General features: G+C 34.1%; 1 protein-coding gene and 1 long non-coding RNA gene across 2 annotated transcripts; both read left to right on the forward strand.

The window, feature by feature from the left end:
• Positions 1-17: 17 nt before the first annotated feature.
• Positions 18-13,101, forward strand: LOC129804075 (vacuolar protein sorting-associated protein 11 homolog). Its single transcript, XM_055851105.1, has 7 exons — positions 18-207; positions 279-974; positions 6,083-6,216; positions 6,290-7,903; positions 11,902-12,127; positions 12,212-12,356; positions 12,438-13,101. Exons 1-7 carry the CDS (start codon positions 193-195, stop codon positions 12,779-12,781), a joined length of 3,174 nt encoding a protein of 1,057 aa, XP_055707080.1. The 5' UTR covers positions 18-192; the 3' UTR covers positions 12,782-13,101.
• Positions 13,102-16,878: 3,777 nt separating this feature from the next.
• Positions 16,879-17,681, forward strand: LOC129804078 (uncharacterized). The gene is made up of 2 exons (XR_008751935.1): positions 16,879-17,002; positions 17,061-17,681. It is a non-coding gene; the product is annotated as an uncharacterized LOC129804078 (long non-coding RNA).
• The last annotated feature ends 1,280 nt before the right edge of the window (positions 17,682-18,961 follow it).

Raw genomic sequence — 18,961 nt, forward strand, 5'->3', positions numbered from 1 at the left:
GCTAGCAAAACCCCGTCAGTCCACCTACCGGAAATCCAGGCAACTAAATTGACAGTGAAAATTATCAAAAATCCTAAACACCAGAAAAAATCGGAAAATTTTATATTTTCCTCCTAAAAAACACCTTGCAGCTAATTTTACTTATAGTGAAATGATTTTCTAATGTGCTAAATTGAATTTAATACAGTTGAAATGGCAATTTTCGAGGTAAAACACCCAAAATATTCACTCTCATTGTCATGCCAAAAGCAAAACAAACATTTCCTTTGCACTTTCAGTGGCGTAAATTCAATTTTTTCGACCTCAAAGCCAACGTAGATGGTGGAAATGTGTCAAAGGCTGTCCAAGATGCTGAAATAACATCCACCACAAATGGCAATAATCAGGTATTTCTGTGTGATTCAGCTGGAAATGTGCACATCTTCGGGCGAACATGGAGCGCCATGACATTCAAGGCGCACGAAGGGGCAGTTTTGCTGTGCAAATGGTCTCGACAGAGCAATCTGCTCGTCACAGTAGGCACAGATGACAATAGCCCAGTGCCAGACTTGAAAGTCTGGAGTTTAACGGGGAAAGTGTCCAAAGAGGGCCTTCCGACATGCGTCCGGACAATGAAGATTGCCCTGCAGAAGCCAACAGCTCTGGGAGTGTCTGATGGAGGTCAGTACATGGCTATTGGCTTCGACAGGGGCAGCATCTCGCTGTACCGGGGTGACATTGCCCGAGATCGCAGCAAGACGATGAAAACCCTTTCCGGGGGCACATCAGCCATTGCAGGAATTGCTTTCAAGATGGTCTCAAAAATTGCCCAAATGTACGTCTGTTCGGACTCTGGAGTGATTCTGTACAATCTCCATAGTCGAGACAAGGAGATTAAAGTTGTGCTGGACTCCATGCCAGCTCCCATAAGATGCTGCGTCCTGCAAACTGGGCAGAATGTCGGCGATGGACATTTCATGGTTGGAAAGGATGATGTGAGTTGAATCTTTGAATTTTGTTTTCAATTAATCTAAAACTCGCCGCTTTCTTAGTTTTTAAGATAAGGTTGAAAATTGAAAATAAAGGCAGGTTCAAATCAAGACATTTTGAAATAAAACTCCACTGTGCCAAGTTATAATCCCCCAAGTGTGTCTCGGCTAAAATAGTCAATCAAATATTGCGTTTTGAAACCTAAATAGCCAAAATATTTAACAAATTTGGAAATATGACGAACGATATAAACATGATAAGGAAGAGAAAGTACAATATCTAATCCTCTTTAAGAAAAAAAGTGTAATTTTTTGTTTCAATTTCGCAGGGGACATTTAGTAAATTGGAAATTTCATTTAAGCCGGATTCTTTACAATCTCTTTTCTGTTTGTGAACCTTTTATTAAATATTTTAAATAGAACTAAGGGCTTACCCCATTTGCCCATTTCATCGCAATCTAATTTATCAAAAAGATTTCTAATTACAAAATTTATCAGATTTTCAAAAATATTTCGAAACTTTTTAATTGTTTATTTGGCGTTTTTTCGCGATTAATCACAAGAGTAAATAATAGAAGCTTTCTTTTTTAAAAATTTTAATATTCTATGAATTTCGTCCCACACAGCGACTATTTGCTCTAGTGATTCTATTACATACTCTGAAAAAAAATGTTTTGATAAACGAACAAATGGATTTTGTTGAAATTTTGTCAAAAGGATATTATTTAATAATTTGACAAAACTTTTTTTTTGCATTTTATATGGAAAAACATCCTTTTGACACACTTTTAACAAGATCTAGTTGGCCGCCGATTTGACAAAAATTTTCGATATTCTGTATGGAAGAACATCCTTTTTACAAACTTGTCTTGTTAATTTGACAAAACATTTTTTTCAGAATAGGACATAACCTAAAAATATTTCTTATTTAGGTTTTTTAGAATTAAAAAAAAACTGCCCTACAGGATACTTATTAATTACAAAAAAGTAAAAAAAAACATTGACACCAACTTAAGCGAAAATCACTAGAAACATAAACTATACTTTATTTAAGAAAAAACGATGAGATTTATTTAAAAAAAAAAATTGAGGTTAGATTGCGGAATCATTTGAGGTAGAAATTATTTCTATATTAACATTGATTTGTCTTTCAAATATATAGCTAAATAAAACTAGTAAAATTAGAAATCCCAATTTCTCATTTTATTTATTTAGTTATTTTTATTTTTTATTTTTTTTTTAGAGACAGACAAAAATTATTTATTAGACAGACAAAAATTTTAGTACAGTAGAGTCTCGCTATAGTCCATATTTGGTTTCAAATTTGACACTTGGGTCGCACTATAGTCCATGTAATTTTTTAAAATTATCAACGATTTTTAGTATTGAAATTGCTCGACGGCTTCCACTTTCTTTACGATTGTGGTACTTGTCCTTGCTCTCTTCATTGTGGATCACAATTATCACAACTACTTAATAAAGTTTGCCAAAAATATTAAAATAATTATGAATTTCGCATACTAAACAACATAACCTAACTTAAAATCAGTGTTTTGAAATCAACGGTCGATAAATTGTGGACTATAGAGCGATGGCCTATAGCGAGACTCTACTGTAGTTTTTGTCATTTTGAAATCCGTTTTTCTTATTTAAAGCAATACGTTAATTAGAAAAATTTCAGGTTATGTTTAGAATAACCTCAAAGAATTTTAAAAAAAATTGAAAAATCTTCTAATTTGCCATTGACAGAAATTTTCGATCATTAATAAATTTCAACAACAAAAAAACTAATCCAAGTTCCTTCAATTTTATAATTATTTTCCGTTCTAACCTTAAAAACATAAAGAGTCCTTAGAAATTATGTTCCTGGAGCGTTCGTTTACTTCCAATCTTTTCTGTAATATATTCCCTTCACACTATTTATTTCCTTCATTATTTTTTAGGTTAAGTTATGCATAACCTCAAATCTTAAAGGATTTTTTTCAAAATAAAAAGACTCTTATGCCGCATATGAAATTTTGAACAGTTTTTGAGGTTATTACTATAAATTAACCCATTCAGTGAATGTACTTGAAATACTTGAGGTAGAATGTTCATATTAAACTATAATTTTTTTTTTTTTTGAAAAGAAAAAAATATCTATATAATGGGTGCGCGGGGAGCCGCTATCAAACACACATCTTAATGGCCACTAAACTTAAAATTCATTCCAAACACTATTGATTAAAACAAAGTAACTATCCGAGAAAACATATTGGCAATCAGAATTCAAATCAGTAAAAAGAATTAAGGCCAATTTTAACAAATTCGACGGGATGTCGTTTTCCGTCCGTTATTTTGAGCAAAAATTTTGCATGAATTTCCGCGAACCAAGAAAAGAGCAACAAAATGTATTTCCATCTCTGTCAGACTATTTTTCCCAAGTAATCGAAGGACAAGGTAACTAAAATTCTATTCCCGATAGCAATTCGAATATCAGTTGCCCAGGGATAAATCATCTAAAATCACTCAATTTGCGTATGATGTATAATATCATGGTAAGGAATGGGTTAATTAAACACACTAAGTAAGCATAAAGCGGTAAGCATAAAAAGTGATGAAATAATTATTGAAATAATTGGCGAAATGTTTGAATTTATAAACACGGTCCTTGCTTCAATGAGTAGGGCATAGAGGGCATAGTACCAAAAAATAGTTTAGACGGATAGTTTATTTATCGAAAAATGCATCACAAGCGAAATATTTTACAAATTTAGCAATGGTTTGCTTATTGTGTCCATAGAGTCCATCGCCGTCTTAGCTTTTTTATTTAACTTCAAGTGCAAAACAATTACACAATTACTTTTGTTTTGTAAATATGTTTTAGAAATCTCATTGAGAGTGAATGAAAAGTAGATCTAGTCATCTCACTTTTTTCATTGAAAATGTTAAAATCATATTTACAAACAAAAGTTGTGCGTTGACCATTATGACCAGCGCACAATAACTTTTGTTTTGTAAATATGTTTTTGACATTTCAGTGAGAGTGAAAGAGAACTAAATCTAGTCATCTCGCTCACTCTCATAGAAAATTTTGAAAACATGTTTGCAAACAAAAATTAATGTGCGCTGAGCATTACAGTAGAGTCTCGCTATAGTCCATATTTGGTTCCAGATTTGACACATGGACTATAGTCCATGTCATTTTTTAAAATTATCAACGAATTTTAGTATTGAAATTGCTCGTCGGCTTCCACTTTCTCTGCGACTGTAGTACTTGTCCTCGCTCTCTTCATTATAGATCACAATTATCACAATTATTTTACTCAGTAAAGTTTGCCAAAATATTAAAACAATTATGACAACATTTCATGTCGCTTACTAAAAAACATAACCTAACTGAAAATCAGTGTTTTGAAATCAACGGTCGATAAATTATTATGGACTATAGAGCGATGGCCTATAGCGGGGCTCTACTGTATCTTCAGCGCGCAATAACTTTTATTTGTAAACATGTTTTCAAAATCTTTTATAAGAGTAAGTGAGAAGACTAGATTTAGATCTCACTTGCACTTATTGAAATGTCAAAAACATATTTACAAAACAAAAGTTATTGTGTGCTAGGCAAAATGCCCAGCACGCAATAACATTTGTTTTGTAAACATGTTTTCTAAACTGTCTATGAGAGTGAGCGAAATGACTATAGCTAGCTTTCATTTACTCTCACTAAGATGTCTAATGCCTAGATATGAGATTATGTCTCATGCCTAGAATACAATAATTTTTGTTTAGTAAAAATGTTTTCGAAACTGCTTATTAGAGTGAGTGATGCCCAGCGCACAATAACTTTTGTTTGTAAACCTGTTTTCAAAATTTCGTATGAGAGTGAGTGATATGACTAGATCTACATTTCATTCACTCTCATTGAAATGTCAAAAACATGTTTACAAACAAAAGTTGTGCGTTGGCCGTTATCTCCAGCGCGCAATAACTTTCATATGTAAACATATTTTCAAAATTTTCTATAAGAGTGAGCGAGATGACTATATATACATCTCATTCACTCTCATTGAAATGTCAAAAACATGTTTACTAAAACAAAAATTATTGTGCGTTTTTGACATGTTTTTGACATTTCAATGAGAGTGAGTGAGTGAAACCTAGATATAGTCATCTCGTTCACTCTCATAGGAAATTTTGAAAACATGTTTAAAAACAAAAGTTATTATGCGCTGGTCATAATGCCCAACGCACAATGACTTCTGTTTTGTAAACATGTTTTTGACATTTCAATGAGAGTGAGTGAGATGACTAGATCTAGTCATCTCGCTCATTCTCATGCCAAATTTTGAAAACATGTTTACAAACAAAAGTTATTATGCGCTGGTCATAATGCCCAACGCACAATAACTTTTGTTTGTAAATATGTTTTCAACATTTTCTATGAGAGAGGGAGATGACTAGATCTCTGTTCCATTCACCCTTATTGAAATGTCAAAAGCATGTTTACAAAACAAAAGTTATTGTGCGCTGGTCATAATGCCCAACGCACAATAACTTTTGTTTTGTAAACATGCTTTTGATTTTTCTGTGAAAGTGAAAGAGATCTAAATCTAGTCATCTCGCTCACTCTAAAGGGCAGTTTAGAAAACATATTTATAAAACAAAGGTTATTGTGTGTCAGGCATAATGTCCAGCGCACAATAATTTTTGTTTGTAAACATGTTTTCAAAATTTCCCATGAGAATGAGCGAGATGACTAGATCTAGATCTCACTCACTCTCATCGAAATGTTAAAAACATTTACTAAATAAAAGTTATTGTGCGTTGGGCATTAGTAAAATATCAAAAATATGTTTACAAAACAAATTTTATTGTGCGTTAGACATAAAGTACATTAACTTTTATTTTATAAACATGTTTTTGACATTTTAATGAGAGTGAGTGAGATCTAGATTTAGATCTAATCATCTCGCTCATACTCATAGGAAATTTTGAAAACATGTTTACAAACAAAAGTTATTGTACGCTGGACATTATAACTCATACCGCGTTAGGAATTTTACTAAAAAAGAAATATATTTAATCAAAAAATGCGACTTTTGCAAAAGATTGATGAATAATGTAATTTTTAGGCCGTTTATTGCTATACATCTGAAGATCGTGCATCTTGCTATGCTCTCGATGGGCAAAAGTCCATCTTGCAGTGGTTCCGTTCCAATTTGTTGACTGTATCGAAACCCACGAAGAATTCAATGGCATCACAGAAGTAAGTCAACTCGATAATAATTAAATTAAATAATAGTTTTTCTTCATAAAAAAAACATAATTAAAATTTTCAGGGATTCAGTGTTGACTGTAATTGATATACAAAATAAGTTTATTGTCTTTTCAACACCAATTGACCCAGTTGCAGCAATTGTTGTTGAATTTGGAACATGTTATATTGTGACAAAAGCCAAAGAGGTATTTCACTTGGATGAAAAGGATTTGCAGAGTAAATTGAATTTACTCTTCAAGAAGAATCTTTATGATATTGCTGTGAGAATAGCCAAAAGTAGTCAATATGATTCTGAGGGTTTAGCCGAAATTTTTCGTCAATATGGTGATCATTTGTACAGTAAGGGTGATTTTCCGGGATCTGTGGATCAATATACGAGGACAATTGGTTTTCTAGAACCGTCCTATGTTATTAGAAAATTTCTCGATTCACGCCATATCCATTGCCTTACGGATTATTTGCAGCAATTGCATAAACTTGGTCATGCTACGGCTGATCATACTACCCTCTTACTCAATTGTTTCACGAGATTAGATCAGACGGACAATTTGAGGGAATTCCTCAGTAATGATGCCAATCCGGATTTGATGTTTGATCTGGATGTGGCTATTAAGGTATGCAGAACAGCTTCGGTTGATCAGGCTCTGTCACTGGCGAAGAGGAATAGAAAGCATGATTTTGCCATTAGTATCCTCACGGAGGATAAGGAAGCTTTTACAGAAGCTTTGGAATATATTTCGCATCTGTCATTTGACGATGCAGACAAGAGTTTGAAGAAGTATGGGCATTTGCTGATGGAACAGTGTCCAGTCGAGACGACGGCTCTGTTGAAGAAACTCTGCACAGATTACAGTGCCCAGGAGAAGAAAGATTCTTTCTATGGTCATGATTTAATTGATACCAATTGGCACATTGATCGAGGAAGTCCGGAGGACTTTATACATCTCTTTGGCCAGGATACAGTTCACCTGGTGGAATTTCTTGAACATCTGGCTAGCAATGTTTCCAATTGCAGTTGCCTGGTGTTCAATACTCTCATTGAGAGCTATCTAACAATGTGGACCAAAGATTCGGCAGCAGAAAGTCGACTAATGGAGATTCTGCAGAAATTCCAAGGATCGTACGATAGAAATCACATTGTAATCCTCTGCAGGACTTATGAATTCTGGCCAGGTGTCATGTTTATCTACGAAGAGGAGCAACTGTATCATCTAATTGTGAGGCATCATCTGAAAAATCGGGATTACAATCGTCTTTTGGATACGTGTAAGCGTCTCGGGACACTGCAGCCATCGCTATGGCTACAGGCCTTGGCGGGTCTGAGGAGTGACAAAACAGCACCGTCCAATCTTCTCTCGCAAATCCTCCATGTGATTGCGCAGGAGAAGTTGCAGTCTCCTCTGCAAATACTCAATTGTTTGGCTGTGGAAAATGGACCGAGTTTATCGTCTGTCCGGGAGTACTTTTTGCAGGTGTTCCAGAAGGAGAATGATAGTTTTCGCCAGGAGGATCAACTTGTGGAGAAGTACAGAAGGGATTCAGTGGCACTTAAGAAACACATTAAGAGTTTGCAAGAAGATCCAATTGAATTTCGTGGAACAATCTGCAACAATTGTCATCAACCACTCAGTATTCCTGCCATCTATTTCCTCTGTCAACATTCTTATCATCTAGAGTGAGTACTTGTTTCTTATAACTTTTTTCTTTAATTAGAAGTGATATTACAGCACTGAGTGAGAGAAATCCGGAAAAGTTAAAATAACATTCCGGAAATATTAATTTTGCCCTGCAGTATTGATCCAAAATCGGTGTAAATATTGCCCTTTTTAGGTGTATTAGGGGTTAAAGTTACCTTTTTTCATGTTAATTTTACCCTTCAAAAGGTGTAAAATTAACATTAAAAAATGTTGATATATCTTTGCACCTAAAAAGTGTTAAAGTTCTGAGAAAAAAAAGTTAATCGCACCCTCTTTTTTTCTCAGTGTTGCAGTATTGATCCTAAATCGGTGTAAATATTACACTTTTTAGGTGTATTAGGGGTTAATGTTACCCTTTTTATGTTAATTTTACCCTTAAAAAAGTGTAAAATTAACACTAAAAAATGTTGATATATTTTTACACCTAAAAAGTGTTAAAGTTCTGAGGAAAAAAAAGTTAATCGCACCCCCGTTTTTTCCTCAGTGATTAGGCAGGAGTCGATATCTTTCACCGTTAATCTTAACTAGTGTTAATCTTAAGAACTTGAGACGTTCTAAAAGTTGGAGTGTTTTCCAAGACCTTTCCTTAACGCTTCTTGTGATCAAAATCGGTTGGGAAATACAACATCTAAAAAGCCATAATGATTTTGATTTTTTGATCAAAAGATCTCATGACACTGAGAAAAAAAGAGGGTGCGATTAACTTTTTTTCCTCGTAACTTTAACACTTTTTAGGTGTAAAAATATATCAACATTTTTTAATGTTAATTTGACACCTTTTTAAGGGTAAAATTAACATCAAAAAGGGTAACATTAACCCCTAATACACCTAAAAAGGGAAATATTTACACCGATTTCCGATCAATACTGCAGGGTAAAATAAACATTTCCGGAATTTTATTTTAACTTTTTCGGATTTCTCTCAGTGGATCATCTAAAAACGTACTAAAATTCCTCGTGTTCTATTATAAAGTTTGTGAATTTAACCAAGTTATCAATTGTAAAAATGCCTTTTCCACACCGAAAAAATATGTGCATTTCTGTTAAAGTGATAAAACGAGCTGGAGATTTTGCAACAAAATCAGGCACAAAGTGTTTCTCGTCAATCGATTTTTTTCACTAGAAAACGAGATGTTTTTAGAATTTAGAGCTAGCTATAAAAGCGTACAGAGGAATTGTTCGCAGTACATAAACGGGCTTCAGATCTAAGGCTTAGCCGTAGGGCTTAACTTCTTTAAATTCTTCTCAATCAGGATTTTTTTTGTTGAAATTTTTGATTTAGGATTGGATATTAAGCATAAATTAAGGATTTTGGGACCTTTGAAAGCTGCACTAAACCTCTTGTTGGAAGACCGCCATAGCCCTATATCCAAGTTCAGAACTGCGCTTGGTGAGAGTATACACAACGACTTGGTTGTGTTGCTCGCATGAAGTATACGGGTAAATGGAAATTCCTTAAGAAACGAAACTCCTCGCTGTACAGAATACCGTAACGCATCCCCTAAGTAATATACAAGTTCAGAGAGTGCCATGTAGCGATAACCATCACAAGTCAATATTCAATTCCAAAAGAAACTTGCTTATAAATCGATAAAGGATCACAAACTAGAAACTTTGTTTGTCTAGGGTAAGGTTTTGCACCTTCGTAATGTTGCAGCTTCGTAAAAGTTGATTTTTTTCAAAGTTACTAAATGAATTTCATCCATGGACATTATAATCTAAAAGCTAGTCCTACATCTCACATTTCCTGACAAACTTGGAAGCCTAGGCCTTTTTCCTAGTTCCAAAAGGCAAAAATAAAAAATGTGCCTAAAATCGTAATTCTGATGTGTAATATTTTATGCATTTTTGCACACTGCAAGTGTCTTTTCGAAAAATTAACTACTCCAAGATATAGAGGGTTTATTAGGGTTAATATTTACCGTGAAAATCTTTTGCTCGAAGGGCGTCGTTTTTGTGGGTGGAGGAAAATTCATAAAAATTGCCACCCTTGCAGCTCAGGAAAATTGAATTTTGCAGCTTCGTAAAAACATTTGTCAAAATTATTGACCACCGAATTTGAGAATTCCTCACTGTTTTGGATCACACTGTGCACGCCGCTCGGGATATTTGACTCATCAGAGATTACACTGAATAAATTCACAAGAAATTCGGGATATTAAACAATTTTCACTAAAATCTTGAAGGAAAACACGCACTTCCCCATCAAAATGAGACTTCATCAGATGTTTTTATTTCACTTCTGTCAAATTAAACATTAAGCCTGAGTCTGCTTATGGTAGGCGTGATTCTTTCTTTGCCCAAGCGGTGCGTTTTGAGAATTTTTCATCCAATTTGCTTGGTTTTCAAGCGGAATTGTTCACATTTTACTTTAAATTAATCACTGGTAATTCTAAGAATCACTGATGTTCAAAAAATGGTCTGTAAGACAGATTCGAAGTATTAGAGGAAATACGAGGATTACAATAGGTGTGATTACTACTTTCTGATTTGTGCAGTGATGAAACTAGACTGCTTATTGTAGATGTTATTCTTTAATTGCCACTTCGATGTATTTTGAGTATTTCTAATTCAATTTTCCTTGTTTTAAAGTGGAATTTCTCACATTTTACTTTAAATTGGTAGCTGGCCATTTTTGAACTCAGTTATGTCCGAAATGTGTTCTGTAAGACAGATTGGAGATGTTGGAGATAATCAGAGGATTACAATAGGTGTGATTATGAGAGAATCATACTTAACCAAGCTCTTAACTGACTGTCAGAATGCAGTCTTAGGAAAATAGCTTAAAATTGATTTTTAATGCATGAGACCTCCTACAAATGGTAAAAACAAGTAGATGAAAGTTCCATCTAAGTAGTGATGCCCAAATTTTTGTGTCCGGTGTAATGTTTTCGGGGAAAATGAGGCCTACAAAGGTGCGAAAAAGTGGTACGAAGCTGAATTAACCAGGGCACCTTCGTAAAAAGTGCCGCTACATTTTCATTTTCTTGTAGAGGAAAATCCAAGGACTTCCAGGGATTTTGTAAGGCAGAATTATAAACCTAATAAGTAAAAGATTTTTTTGATATAGTGATATAATTGTTTCGGTGTGTGGCATTCAGTAAAAAATCTTAAATTTTGGACTAACCTTCAAAAAACCTTCCCCTATAGCCTTGAGAGTTCTTCCAACATTTTTGTTGCTTTTGTTGTTTGTACCGGCCGAGACGCGAACTCACAACTTTGATAGTCGCGTCAGAGATCTCATCTGCCCAAGACTCAACGGTCTTGCCTATTACGCCACTGAGATCCCCAGAGAGATTTCTCTTCATATCTGTTACCTTCAATGCTACAGAGACCTTACTTATACAGTTTGTCACTATTTTTTTAAGCTATGTTGCTTGATCTGCCTTTCTTCTTACTGATACAAAGCTGTATTGGCCGAACACAATTTCCAACATAGAATTTCTAACTCAGATAACTTTGGTTCTCCTGCCCATGCGTCGTCTATCCGGACTGTACTAGTTCTAGTAGCCAAACGGCTACTAAAATAGCGATTTGGAGTTTTTAAAAACCTCCTTTCTTGTAAATTCACTGCTTCATATACATTACTTGCATTTTGCTTTCCCTTCCATAATAATAATAATAAGGTCTTGGGATCCCGGACAAGTCTGAACCGGTTTCCATGAGTTATAAACCGATAACTATTTTTTATCCGAAATTCTATTACAGTTTAGATCGATTGTAAACCGATCAGCTTTAAAATAGGGGCAAGGCGTTAGTGGAAGAAAAACATTATGAAAAGTTCAAATTCATGATGAGGCTTTATTTTAAAAGTTAGACCACTAAGCTATTTTTTATCGTAATTTAAGTTACGAGTTCGGGCATCGGGAGATCAGGAGCTCAAACGTTTTAGTAAAACTTTTTGCCAGATTTTCTTTTCGCAATTTTTATATCAAATAATAAGCATTGTACACATGAAAGAAATATTTTATTTTAGCTGTGTTAAGGGCTATTCGGAGAATGATAAGGATTGTCCAGCGTGTCACACTAAGAATATGCAAATTTTGGATGCTCTCAAAGCTCAAAGTGAATCACGTGGGCAACATGAGGCCTTCCATAATCTTCTGGATCGATCTCCTGAGCCATTTTCAGTTGTTGCGGAATATTTTGGCCGTGGATTGTTCAATAAAATTGTTATTGTAGAAGAAAATACCAATTCTGAGGTAATTCATACGCGGCAATGTTATTGACAAATCAATTTCTTATCGCATTGGTTTTTTTTTTGCTCAATGTACTTTGTATTGCAGACCAATAGAAAAACAATTGGTAATAATAGTGGAAGCGCCAAATTGAGCGATATGAGAGTGAAAGTAACTCAACCATCCCCTTCAGCTTACAATTCATATGGGACTGGTGCTGAAGCTCGTATGAGACTGAATGAAGTTCAATCGAGTGAGTGTTCATTCATAATTGATAAAGCATGTTTTCTTATCAATCTTTTTTTTGTGATTTTTCTGTGTATTGGAAAAATAGGCAAAGTGGACATTCCAATAGCTGAGGGTCGTATGAGAACCCAAGAACGCCAGAAGCATCGTGATAATGTGTATTCATCGAGTTTAGAGGCAAATATGACGTGGCGAAATGAGACAAAAACAAAAACACCACCAGTTGGAAGTCCTAGAAGACCTCCTGCTACAAATGCCATTTCGAAAAATCTAGCTCCAACAAAATCAAAGAATCCCTTTGAGGATGAAATTGAATATGATGAGAGTAAGAATCCATTTGCTGAGGATGAAGATGAGGTGCCAGCTGTGGCTAAGGAAGCATCAACAAATCCTTTCGATGACTATGACAGTAATTTGAATCCATTTGAATAGGATTGCAAATTCCGAATAAATTAAAAAAAAATAGCATTGTTTAGTTTGAAAGGTATTTAATATTATTCAGTTAAAAAAAGAATCGCTTTTAAACTATGGTATATACAAAAAAAATTATCGACATATATATATCCTTTTTTTTAAATACTATAATCCTCTCACAATTATACAGATTTAAAAACTATTATTAATGTAATTATTGAAATATTTACTCAAATACTTCAGACTATTGTGAAAAGTTTGTATAATAAATATATTCCCACATTCAATGTTAATTTAGAAATGTTGTCAGTAAAAACTACATCCAGATAAATTTCTAATCACGTATTTTTCTTTTGTAAAAAATGCGCCATTTTTTTTTGAAAAGGAAAATAGAGGAAAATTTTTAAAATGTTCCTTTTGCCAACTTTTTACCAGTTTTTTTTAATTGATCTCCGAAATATCGTAATTTTTCCACTTGAGATTCTGCTATTTCATTTCCTTTTTTTTGCTTTCCATACTTAATTAAATAAAATAACAAGCATGTTTAACTTTTATTATCTTATTTTATTTATTTTGATAAAACCTAAAGAAAGCTTAAAGCAGGTTTGGAAAATCAATGTTGTACTTGAAAGGTAACGAAAAAGGGCTAAAATTATACGGGCTTCAGACTTACGGCTTAGCCATATGGCTTAACTGGTCTAATTGCTTATTAGTCAATTTAAAAAATATATATTAATTTAGAATTGGATTATTTCGGGCAAATCTATTAGAATTAGATTCTTAAAAACCAATAAATTTTTTTACTATTTGGGATATTAAGATCTTGAGAAACTGGGCTGAGCCTCTAGTCTCTAGTCTGAAGACCGCTTTAGGTTTTAGATAATTTGTCTTATTTTTTTAAATGTCGAGCGGAAATTGAAAAAAATCACTATTCCCCAAAATAAGAAAGAGATGGCAAAGCGTCCTGGCTTTGCCAGTGTGTTCGAACTCACGAGGCAGAACTTTCACTGAACTATCCTATTGGGTGGGTTTTAGGGTCCATCAATACCGGTTTACTAATTCATTTGGTTCACAAATTACCATAAAATCATCCCAAAATTGAAAATTCTAAAGTGGGCGTTTTCAAAAGTTTTAACTTTTTACTTTGGAGTAACCTTAATCCGTGTTGGTTGTGAAATAATTTTAAAGGAGACAAGCATTTCACCGTTCACACAAATTATCGGTTTTCAAAGCTATGTTTACTCCTATTCTCACATATGGTAATGAGGTTTGGGTAATGAGCGAAAATATAAGATCGCGAGTGGAAGCTGCCGAGATGAGGTAACCTCCGGGCGCTTAGGAAATCACTCGCCGAGATCGAATGGGGAACGTAGCCTTTTGTGAGGAACTAATGCCCTAGACACACTTGCGACTAAAGTTCAGAGACGATTAAGCTCGTTCATAGCCAATTCAGTTTCTGACACACTACAAACGAGACTTAACATTCACTGCGACTCACAAAACATAACTTTTGGGGGTTTTTATGCAGATATTTCTACTTAAATGCACTAATCTCCTTTGAAAATGAAATTACTTGTAAATTTACTGCACAATTCGCGCATAACAACAAGAATTATTGTAGTGAACTCAGATATACAACTTTACAAATAGTCTCATTTTAAATCTAGTACATGTACTGTACATTACAATAAAAATATCTGAATAAAACCCCTTGTGGATACCAGTGAATGTTAAGCTTCGTTTGTAGTGTGTCAGGAACTGACTTGGCTATGAACGAGCTTAGTCGTCTCTGGACTTTAGTCGTAAGTGTGTCTAGGGCATAAGAAAGAGTCTAGGAGTTGCTTCTTCGTGTTGAGAGATCACAACTTCGATGGTATGGACATGTTTAGCGCATGAATAGAAAAAAAATCCCCAGAAAAGCTATGCAAGTCATTGCGAAGAGGCGCCGACCACGAGGTAGACCTAGAACAACGTGGCTGAATCAATTTCAGGATTTTGCTTTTTAGCGCCTTGGGATAGAACCCGAACATCTTCCTGAAGTGGCGGAGGATCGACAGGCGTGGGTTGATAAACTGGATGTCATGGGTCCGCGACCCCAATAAAAAATAATCATTAATCAAAATAAGTCAAAAAGGAGTGGTCAAGAGTCGCAGGCTTTGCCAAGTGCTCGAACTCATGACTTCTTAGATGCTACACACAGAAAAATTTTGACTCTAAATTTAAGAATATATAAGACTCCGGGAACTTAAATTGGACGTGAATCACCGAGACGTTTAAATACAATTCCTATCCTTTTGACGCTAAGATATCGGAAGTTTAAGTTCAGCATTAGCTGAAAAATGAAAAATATCTTGAGATTTGCAAATTGCAAATTCCTGAGTGTTTCTGTTTAAGAATTTTCCATTTTCTGTGTGTACCTCAAAAGCACTTTCGCAATGTTTACCGTTTACCAGTTCACAACCGATTTATTGAACTGATTGAATCACTCAAAATATCCCACAAAATATTTTAAGCTGGGAAAATGAGGGGCATATTAATGGTCCCAGGGTTAACTCGATTTATAGAGGGTTACCCGAAGCTCCCAAGTCTGTCTCTAACCGTTTGGCGTGTCGTGAAAATAATCGAAACTTCAGATTCCAAAATTCTACCAAAATAAAACTCTTTAGGAAGTAAAGGCAGAATCACATTAACAATGAAATGCTCGCCGTAGCCTCACCGTATTTCGTTAATTTGCGCATTTTCATAGCAATTCTTACGCAAATTTTCCATTACCGTATTACCTTATCTCATACTCGATGGCACTAGGTGAAAATAATATAAGAAAATTGAAGAAATAAAAAGAAAATGCGATAAGCGGTGAACAGAAAAAAACTGTAAAAGAAATTAATCATCGGTATATATCGCCAGTGAGCATTTGGAGAAGGAATTCTTGACATCGTAGGTGAAAATATTAAAATATTGGACTTTTTAAATTTCACGTAAAATTTTCTATTGGAGAGAAAAGATTTAACGGTCTTAATAATATAAAAGGGAAACTTGAGTTTAACCATTTTGAATATAAGGGCGTCGTGCCTGCATCTTCGTGTCCTCTAAAAATCCAAATAAAATATCTCAAGCGCTAACAGCCGATTTTAACCGTTTCGCTCAATACTGTGAAAACTGGAATTGGTGGAATTGAAAACTGGTTTGGAACTGACACAATCGGTTTGGAAATTTCAAGACCTTTCAATTAAATCTAAATTTAACCAAATTGGTGCTTGAGAACTGATCTTTTCCAAAGTACTTTAATTAACCATTTTCATGAATCAAAGGCATGAGAAACATGACTTTGAAAAGGGGAGCCAGTAAGAGGAAAAACGGAAAAAGATCGTTCTAGATAGCAATCACCGAAGTTCGCAAGTTGATATCTCTTAACGTTCACTCTGTTTTCGGAATCACCTGAATCTGTAGTAAAGTGCGAATTCGTTTTAGGATTTTTCGAAGTTTCAATTCTTTAAAGTTAAAAGGAATCACTCAAAACTGGCAGTAGGAGAGACTGGGGTAAAAAGTCACAAAACGGATATTTTATTTTTACAAGCTACCCGAGCACCTCAGAAATTTCTAATTAGTGCAGTTTTATAGGAAATTTATCGCTCTACAACTCTGTGAAAGTCATTTTCTTCTATTTTGTCAGGAAATCGAGCCGTTTTCTAAACGGTAATATTGTGACCATCGGTTTTTGTTACTTTCTGCTCCATATCTTTTGTTACTTTTTACCCCAAGTGGTCGTTTTTGATAAAAGGATTTCTGGAGAAAAGAATCTTTGTAAAATTCTAAAATAGATAGCGGATTCATATTCAAAGACTCCAGATAATTTAGGAAATATTCACCAGTGCAGTGTATCAATTTTGAAAGTAAGTAGGTAAGAATTTATACCGCTATCTTTTTTATCTTGGAAGATATTGAATTATGAAATCTTCAATTTGTGACTTTTTGCCCCAGTCTCCCGTAGTGTATGTGAATTTAAGGAGGCCAAAACTGTTTACTTGCCAAAAGGTACTCACTCTACCCTATAATTTCTGTGTAGTTGTGTGGATGTCAATCAAGTGACGTCCAACAAAACACTAAATAGAAGAAGAAGCATAGCGTAATTTCCAAGAGCATTTTTTGAGTTTGTTTTTCAATTTTATCAACTTTTCCCGTTTTTCCAAGTCAAGAAGTTCCAGGTTATATTCATTCTGCACATGAGGAAACTTAAATGTTAGCATAACTAAATATTTTTGGTGCATAAATAAATTTGTTATTTTAATTGCTGCAGAGAAGCATGGTTCGACAATATCAAAGAAAAAATGAGGCTCTCGACCCCAAAAATCTCTGGGTGGCCCTGAATATGGTAAAGAGTGGTTCACCGGTAAGAACAGTTGCCAAATTCTACGGAATCAATCATGAAACCCTCCGACGATATTGGAAGGCAAGAAAAGGAAATATAGAAGAAGCAAAACCCACAGATCCCGCAAAATCTGGTCGTCCGACCGTGTTCAGTGAAGAACAGGAAGAAGCTTTAAAAAAGTATTTGTTGAGTTGCATAGATTGCAACATTGATTTTACTGTAAAAGATATCAGAACAATGGCATTTGACTTTGCGCAAGAATTAGGAGTATCCACGCCGTCTTGGAATGACAGAAAAATGGCTGGAATTGAATGGTTTTATGGTTTCCGGAAACGACATCCAGACTTTTTAGCAGCTGAGCAAAGAGTTTCCAAAAAGAACAAAAACTCTTTGGTATCTGAGCAGAGAACTCTTAAAACGATCAAAAAGTCTGAAATAAAAGCATCTAAAGAAAGACCAAAAAAGAAGGAACTTCCGCCAAAGACAACACATAAAATATTTTTAAAAATATCGTAATTATCTTTACTGTTTTTAATAAATAATTGAAGTTTTTTTGTCTATTCTTCTTTTTTTGGCTATTAAATCTGCGTAAAAATGACGTTTATTCGGTCCGCCCACTTAGTTCATCGGTTCATCTTATTTGGTTTATTATAAACAAAGCAAGAAATTTTTTTTGCGAAAAATAGCTTTTGAAAAATGACTTGAAGAGCAGGTTTTTCTTTAAAGTGGAGTAAAGTAATCCAGAATAAAGTTATAGGGGAATAAATTTTATATAAAAATTTTTCATAACCGGACATTTATCTTTCATAGGAATTAAAAATTTAAAATTAACCAATATGTCACAAATTACCCCACGTTTGCTTACATTTGGGAACAAATATTTTTCATGGTAAAGTACGTAAATTCAGATTTTTGAGTAAAAAGCAAATATCTCAGTAAATAAATTAAAACGGCTAGCAAAAATTTAAAATTGGTCACTAACAATTAAAAAGTGACCAGAACAACCTTTAAAATTTCTTCTAATTTATTAACTAAAAGTCGAACTGAGTACCTAAACCCCCTAAACCTATTAAGCCAATACACACACCGTGGAAAAATAGCAAAAAAACTAATGTAAGATTTAAAACACATTAATTCTCAAAATATTTTTGATATTCTAAAACAGTATGGCGTCAAAAAAAGGATTTGTATTTTTTTTTATTTTTTTTTATTTTTTTTTTACAATTAGCAAAGACACAAAAGCAAATCTAATACGATTCAATAGAAAAAATATACGCTTTACATACAGGACTAGGGTAAATTAAGCTAATTCAAAACCTGCTCCAAATGGAAATTTTTCGCTACTCCAAATGGAAACGTCATTGTTTTCACGATAAATACAGGACTAAATTATTATATTTATATATTTTCTATACCTCAGTTTCATTATTTAGTTAATTTTGCTCCAAATAAAACAAAAATCCATTCATATTCACAAATTTTAATTTGTTAATTTCTCAGAAAAATTAAAAGTGTACCTTTTCACCATCGAATTTTTCATCGATCGACCATGTTTTTCAATACAATGAGGTGACTTTGCTTATTCGTTTTGTTTAACATTTATGTCTTATTTCTGGCTAATTTTAGTTAAATTTTGTGCTAATCTTTATTGTTAACGGTACGTGAAGTTTTCAAATGAAATAATTACCTATTTCGTGAACGAAAAGGGTTTTTTTTCTGAAGTTTGAATATGATTTTTTGGAGAGATTTTCTTATTGTTTTGGATGGTAAATGAGAAAAGACTGCACTCAAAAGCAACTCAACAAGGTTTTGGAAGCCTTTCGTTGCGG

This window comes from Phlebotomus papatasi, chromosome 2 (genome assembly GCF_024763615.1).
Source record: "Phlebotomus papatasi isolate M1 chromosome 2, Ppap_2.1, whole genome shotgun sequence".
Lineage (NCBI taxonomy): Eukaryota > Metazoa > Arthropoda > Insecta > Diptera > Psychodidae > Phlebotomus > Phlebotomus papatasi.

Bases quoted from the DNA above. Each gene is read 5' to 3' on its own strand.
- LOC129804075 (XM_055851105.1), top strand. The intron at 975-6,082 runs GTGAGTTGAATC...TGTAATTTTTAG, and splicing joins TCATGGTTGGAAAGGATGAT to GCCGTTTATTGCTATACATC. The intron at 12,128-12,211 runs GTAATTCATACG...TTTGTATTGCAG, and splicing joins AAGAAAATACCAATTCTGAG to ACCAATAGAAAAACAATTGG.